Source organism: Anastrepha obliqua, chromosome 2 (genome assembly GCF_027943255.1).
Source record: "Anastrepha obliqua isolate idAnaObli1 chromosome 2, idAnaObli1_1.0, whole genome shotgun sequence".
Classification (NCBI taxonomy): Eukaryota; Metazoa; Arthropoda; class Insecta; order Diptera; family Tephritidae; genus Anastrepha; species Anastrepha obliqua.
Genome location: NC_072893.1, coordinates 122,522,272 through 122,529,783, shown reverse-complemented (window position 1 = coordinate 122,529,783; position 7,512 = coordinate 122,522,272). Strand labels below are relative to the sequence as shown.

The 7,512-nt window shown below is 37.2% G+C and overlaps 1 protein-coding gene across 5 annotated transcripts in view; it reads left to right on the top strand.

Moving 5' to 3' along the window:
• LOC129237035 (uncharacterized) overlaps nt 1-7,512 on the top strand; it is a 44,638-nt gene that overhangs the window by 27,176 nt on the left and 9,950 nt on the right. For 4 of the 5 annotated variants that reach the window (XM_054871410.1, XM_054871408.1, XM_054871406.1 and 1 more), the window contains 7 exons: nt 1-14; nt 78-802; nt 1,055-1,187; nt 1,251-1,382; nt 1,438-1,602; nt 3,787-4,380; nt 5,680-6,069. The exon at nt 1-14 is cut by the window's left edge and continues 398 nt beyond it. In XM_054871410.1, coding sequence (XP_054727385.1) covers nt 1-14; nt 78-802; nt 1,055-1,187; nt 1,251-1,382; nt 1,438-1,602; nt 3,787-4,380; nt 5,680-6,069 — 2,153 coding nt within the window. The remainder of the gene's footprint in view (nt 15-77; nt 803-1,054; nt 1,188-1,250; nt 1,383-1,437; nt 1,603-3,786; nt 4,381-5,679; nt 6,070-7,512) is intronic. The other variant, XM_054871409.1, reaches the window with a different exon arrangement.

The following is a 7,512-nucleotide window of genomic DNA, read 5'->3' as shown; positions in this document are numbered from 1 at the left end:
TGCGTCAAAATGGCGTAAGTTGCTATATATAGAAATATTTTCACCTATTACATCTAACACTTTTTCCACACTCATAGATGGTCGTTGGCACTGACATTGCCGAGTTACTATTGAAAAATCAACAACAATTTCCTTATCAAGCAGAAATCTCTGATGGCGATTCGTCTGCGCTCAGTGGCGATGAGGAGGCGGAAGAGCAAGAGACGCTTGCTACTGAAACTACTGCTGAGCAGGATAAGCCGGAGCAGGCGCAAGTTAATTCCGATGATGCAGTTGCTTCAGCTACGCCAGCACCAAAATCCACCACAATCATTAGCACTCCTCTAGCTCTAACTGAGCCGGAAATAACTGAAAAGTTCCGTAATTATTTGCTATACGGTAATGTGAATGAAGCTCTAGACTGGGCCACAGACAACAACCTGTGGGGTCATGCGCTATTCCTGGCCTCCAAAGTTGATCGTCGTTCACATGCAAATGTCATGATGAAGTTTGCCAATAAGCTATCGTTGAACGATCCACTGCAAACACTTTACCAGCTAATGAGCGGTCGTCAGCCGTCTAGCGTGACTAGTGTGCAGGATGAAAAATGGGGTGATTGGCGGCCACACCTTTCGATGATACTGTCGAATACGTCACAAAAGCCAGAATTGGATCGCAAATCGATAACGACGCTCGGTGATTCATTGTTGAATCGTGGCGATTTATTTGCCGCTCATTTCTGTTACCTAATGGCGCAAGTGGGCTTCGGACGCTATCAGGAGAGCGCCACACAAGAGAGCACGCTGCAACAGCATTTACCGAAGTAAGTTGTGGAGAGTAATAAATTGTCACTGGTTAGGCTGAGAATCGTTGGTCGGAATCGAGCGGATTTATATTGAAGTAAAAATATATTAAAAACGTTGGAAAATTTAAGTGTATAAGCATTTCTAGTACTTCCAGCAGTGTTCTCCGAAAGCCACCGCAATAACATTTTTAAAGGTTTCCTTTAAAATAACTTACTATTATTTTTTTAAATAATTTGCAACCAACTCAATCATTCCTCTCTTTTTGCCAGGTTGGTTTTGCTCGGCTCATCACATTATAAAACTTTCAACGATTTCGCGACCAATGAAGCCATTATGATGACCGAAATTTATGAGTATGCTTGCTCACTGAATGATGAAAAATTCTCGCTAGTTGAGTTTCAGGTATACCAAAGTCTTTATAGTGACCTCTAATAATCAAATTTGTAACGCATTTCGTTTTTATAGCCTTACAAATATTTGCTGGCCACGCGGCTATTGGATTATGGCTACCATTTACGTAGTTTAATGTATTTTGAGCAAATAGCGCTGCATATACAACGGGATTCGAGCAAATATGAACCAAGCTTTATAAACAAGGTGAGTTTTTTCTAATTTTGAATAATTTTTAGCTCAATTTTCCTCTATCGTATAGATCTACGAATTTGCGGATCGCCTCAAATACTACGATCCGGTATTGGAGCGTTCAGTGGATGATCAACAACAAGATGCTGATGGTAATTTGAATAACAGTCAGTTAACGAATTTCGAAGACCAAAAGTGGTTGCAAGATTTGCGCGCCATTGCAGTGCAACATAAGGTGAGTGATTTTGGTGGAAGAAAAATCCACCTTTTAAAAATTATAAAGCAATTACCATCCTCTGAGAGAAATGTAAATTTAAAAATTCTTTTTCTTTTTATATTTATTAAGTTTAGCAATCTGCGGGCCGATATATTTTATACTTATATTAAAAAAGTTGATGTTACTCCACATTCAGCTTATCTTTATTTTGCATTTTATGGCTCAGGTTTTTTACTAGCCCATCTTCTTTACATCTTTTGGCTTGAAATTATTGTTTTTAAGCAATTCAGGGCCGAATTTGCGCATATTTAACGCTTTAATTCTAATTCTATTATTAAGCAGGCGTTTGGCATCTATTTTTGCTTAAAAACGTTGAAAAGGAATATTTTTTAGGTATTTTTTGTTTATGCAATTCAGCGCCATATTGAATTGCCTATTCGCCCTAAAAAGATATTTTAACTGGTATAGCAGAAAATTTTCTTAATTTTTAAAAAATTCAGTGGATTAATTAGTAAATAAAGAATTCAGCGCCGAATTTGCGCATATCTAACGCTTTAATTTTAATTCAGCGCTGATAAGTTTAGTTACTTGAATTATTTAGCAGGCATTTGACGTCTATTTGGTGACCCCTTTTGCATTTTTGTGCTTGAGAATATTGAAATTGAATATTTTTAAGGCATTTTGGTTTATCTATGCAATTCAGCGCCATATTGAACCTGCCTATTCGACCTTAAAGTTATTTTAACTTTTATTAATTTTTATAAAATTCGGTGGATTACTTAGTAAATAACCAATTCAGCGTAGAATTTGCGCATATATAACGCTTTAATTCTAATTGAGTGCTGATAAGTTTTTAGTTACTTGACTTATTTAGCAGGCATTTGGCGTCTATTTGGTGACCTCTTTTGGGTTTCTTTGCTTGAAATCGAAATTCAGCGCCATATTTAACACGTAAAAGCTATTTTTAATGGCTTAAGAAAGTACTGTTATTAATTTTTATAAAATTAAATGGGTTGATTAGTAAATATATTGTGGAAAAACGAAAATTACAGTTATGAGATTAAAATACCATTATTGCAATTTTGGCCAATTCAGCAGATCAGATCAATGCAGTATTTTATACCTAAGCAGTGTGAAGTTATTGTATTTGCTATTGAAACTAGTTGAAATTATTTAATGCGCATAATTAAGCAATTCAGCGCCTTATTTAGCCTTTTTGCTGGTTTTGGTGGCTTTCAAATAATTTAAATTGTTGTATTAAGTAATATATCGTATAATTTTTGGAATTCAGCGCTTTTGTTTATTCTTTTTATGCCATATAACGTCTAAAACTGATAGGCGATGCCAAAAATACTTACTTACAGACAATTTAGAGAAATAATGAACCGCTTGATTCGCACATAATTCCAATCTGACATTCAGCGCCCATTGTTGCTACAAAAAGTATTTTTCTATGTAATTCAGCAACACCAGTTATGAAGTATTTTCGCTGAACAGCGCCAATTTATCTTAATACAATATATTTCATTTTAAAAATATTCTGCGCTATAAAAAATCCCATTTCCAAAATTCACTTTAAACAAAATATAATTTTTTCTTTTACCCTTCTATTGCTCAATTATTGAGCGCTTATTTTGTAAATAAATTATTAAAATTTTTCTCCCTTACAATAATTTTTTATCAATGAAAATTTTATTAACTGCAATCAATTCAAATCATAAATTCACTTATCACCTGTGTTAATAAATGCGTAGCGACATTTTGATTACTTAACAAGCGAAGCATTAACTATTCAGCGTGCAATTACATTGCCTTACAGCACTTGAAAATTTTCTACTTTAAGTGTCCAAATGGGCTTAAATTTAAACTACTGCATTGCCAAACTAAAAACCAAGGAATTACTCCCATTCAGCGCAGTTTGAAAACCCCTTTGATGCTTTCACAAGCCAAAACAAAGCACCCAATTTATTTATTATTTATTATATTTATATTTATATAATTTCGTAAGTATTTTTGTGGCCTTGGCGGCCTGTAATCACATTTAAAGTGAACATTTTTTTACTTTAAAATTTATTCAGCACCACATAGTGCAAGTTTAGTGTTGTCTTATTGTTTCTCAAACTTTGTCATTTAATTTTTAATTTCTTTTCTCAAAATATTTGCTTTATGTTTTATTAAATTCATTTTGATTTTTCCTTTCAGATCGATTACGCCAGCTCTCCCCCAGTTGGTTATGGACAAATTGCTGACACACAAAGTCAAATCGATCAACAATTTGTGGAGCTGAATAAACAATTCAATGAGCTGAATATGCAGTATAATAGTGTTAGCAATGCTGAACAGCCGCCTACCTTCTATAATCCAGACACAATGCAGCAGCAGCTACAGCAACAGCAACAGCAGGCACCTCAACAATCGCATAACGATGCAAACGCTGATCCATACAATCAGCAACAGCAGCAACAGCCAACAGGCGTTAGCGATTACATCAGCCATCAAGCAAGCGCAGATCAGCAAGCTCCAAATTACTCAGACGGCGTTGCACAAAAAGCAGTCGATGCAAGCGATGCGTATGCCTATTACAATCAGCAACAACAACAGCAATACATGCAACCAGACATACAGGCACAACAGCAACAGCAGCAGGAACCACATTCAATTCCCTACTATGATCCAACGCAACAACAACAACAGCACCATTATCCAGAAGTAGCGGATGCACAAAATAATGCTGGCGCATATGATTATTGGGCACAACAACAACAGCAACAACCACATGTCGGTTATGGTGATGAGGTAAGTAGAGAGCTTGAAAATATGCTTATCTTTTGTTGAATGGATTAGTTGAAGTGGCAGAATTTATGTATGAAAGTAATGTACGAAAGAAATGCGGTACTGCGAATATTTTGTTTGAAGCGAAATAATTTGTTATTTGTATGAAAATGTCCACTGTTGGAACTGCGTAATACGCGCACACGTGCACACTTTTTTCTAGCGCTTGCACAGCGTGGTGGTGAATCGCTTTGTATTGGAGCACTTTTAGCATACTGAAGTGGTTAAATAAATGTGGTCGGCAGCTGAAACAATTTTAATAAATGAAAGTGTCAAATCGGTTTGTTATAAGAGGGACTTATTCGAATGCATAAGAAATAAAAAATTCTCAACGTTTATAAAATTTTTCCTTCGGAGGTGCTCTTTCTCCTCTTGTAGATTTGGTTTGCTAAGTTTAGAAATATTAAAGTTGCATTTGAAACATTTGGTGCGTTAAAAAATTTTCGTAAAACTCGTGTTAGCAAAGTGGGCGCTGCTTAATAAGTGCTTGTAGAGTTTGGCGACTTTTAGAAACATAATAATTTTTGTTTTTTAAATTGGTGTTTCCATGGATTTTTGCTTTCCTTAAGTACTTTAAAAATTTGGAGAGTTTTGAAAAGGTCGTGTAGATAATTTTTTGTAGTATAAGTTAGTATTTCTGCGGATGTTTGTGTTACTAAAGGGTTAAATATTTTGGAGACTTTTGTAAATGCTGTGTAGGCATTTTATTTTTAGAAAAATTTGTGTTTCGGGGTTTTTTGCTTTACGTAAGTACTTTCAAATTTTGGAGACTTTTTAAAATGTCGTGTAGACTTTTTTGAAACAATTTTCTATAGTACAAGTTAGTATTTCTGCAGATTTTTGTCTTACTTAAGGACTAACAAGTTTGGAGACTTTTGTAAATGCGGAGTAGGTGTTTTATTTTTTATAAAAATTAGTATTTCTGAAGTTTTTGCGATACCTATAAAATGTGTGCTTTGTACTCAATTTTTCAACTGTAATTAGGGATTTTGTGCACATCTCTGGAATAGCTTTTTGAATTGGCGTTCTATAAAGTTTTTAGAACTATACACTTTCGCATATACTTACATAGTTGTTTTGCATATTAGCTTGAAAGTTTGTTCACTAGAAACGAGTTTCCGACACACCGACCATTTTTATTTGGCCACCAGTGTTTCGCTAAACATTTACATACTTTTATCTTGAATTTACCACAATCCTACCAATTTGTACGCATGCTTACCATAATTTATACTGGAATTGGCTGGAACTACGTCACTGCAGCACGCTACAAATGATGATAACGCCAATGAGCTAACATTAGCAACAATAAAAGAATCAGAAGCATCTTTATTAGATGATTCAAGAAAAAGCGCCGAAGCAAATTTGAAACCAAACGAGGTGCTACCGTTGAAACAAACTCCGGTGAAATCAAAACTAACAACAAAGACATATAAAACTACATTGCAACAACAACAACCGTTGAAAATAACTGCAGCAGCAGCCAAATTATATAATAGCTATGATGGCCCTTACACACGTGTTGCGAAGAAGGCCAACGCCAACCACAACAATAATAATAATCAGCTATCCACTAGTGGTTTTGAGAAGCAACAACAGAAACAACCACACCCGGCGAAGTTGGCTACATCCTTCCTAAGCTCGCCGCCAGATGTAAGTAAACAAAATAATGATTTGCTACAACAACAGCAACTTCAAAAGCAGCAGCAACAAATGCAGGCGATGCAACAAATGCCAAACAAACAGCTAGAGCCGCAACGAACGCTTGCAAAAAATATTAATGCATTTAATGAAAAGTCAAATAGAAATTCAAATACAAACGCGAATGGTAATGCGACCGTGAAACATGTCAATTTTGCCCTACCACAGAAGGTGGAAGTGGGTGAGAAGAGGGTAGAGGGGTCAAATAAGAAAATTCCACCACCACCACTTGCCAGTGTTGCCAATTTTAGTACTAAAGGTAGTTGTAGTAGTAGTAGAAACAGTAGTAGTAGTAGTAATAGTAGTAGGGCAGAAAGCGCAGTGGCGGGCTCGTCTATGCCGATATCTGAAAGTGTCAGCGCTCAAATCGGTTTCCCTTCCATCGCTGCAAGTACGCTCAAAGAGGGCTTACCACAATCATCCAACAAAACGCTCACTACCTACCAGTTAAACACCGATACTTCCAAGCCACTTTCACTTTCACAATGTACCAGGAAGGCTTCCAACCGCAGCAGCTTAAATAGCAGTAGAGCGCCCCATCAGCACGCCAACATTTCGCCTTACAAGCAAATCGTTTACAATGGCACCTATCCCATCGATATGCCGCTGCAGTCGCGTTTCGAAGCTCTAGCGCGCGACTACGATCCCGAGGCGAATGCCGAATCGGCACGACTTAAGTATGCACACATGCTAAATGACTATGATCTGGACGAATGCGACATACTCGACGATGTGGCAGAAGAAGATGAAGACGAGGACGACGACGATGACGACGATGATGAGGATGACGATGATCTTAACGATGACGTAGAATGCATGCCATACAATTTGGAAGAGCTTGTTGCCCGGCAGGAACGACCGCAGCGCAGTTTTCTCAGCAGATTGGGCGTTATCAAAGAGGCATGCGCTTCTAGCAGTCTTTCGTTGGTCGACGATGGTGGCGGTGGCACTGTATCCACCAGCAGTAAACATCATGCAGTTTGGTCTATGCAAGAGCTTATCGCCAATCCATCTATACCGCTCAACTATCAGAAAATGTGTCACGAAGTTGAGCAGAGTTTGACGTCATTTGAAAAGTACCTAGACTCGAAAACCTTCCAGCAGCGCAAGTCACAACAACAGCCTGTGCGTACCTTCGATATTGATGGCCCGATTGGCGATCCACATGTTAAGAAACACATTTAAGATGATAGTTTAGCGTGTGAACTATGGGGGGCGGGGACTAGTAATTTATTTGGCGTTTATAAAATATTAGATTTCTTAATTGATTCCTCGATCTGAAGAACCCGGAAGGTCCATTATTGTCTAGCAAAAGTAGTGAATTTTGGCAGCAATCATTAACGCAATCTATAGAATTTTTATTTGGTGGTTTGAGGAACTCCACTCTACAGCCAC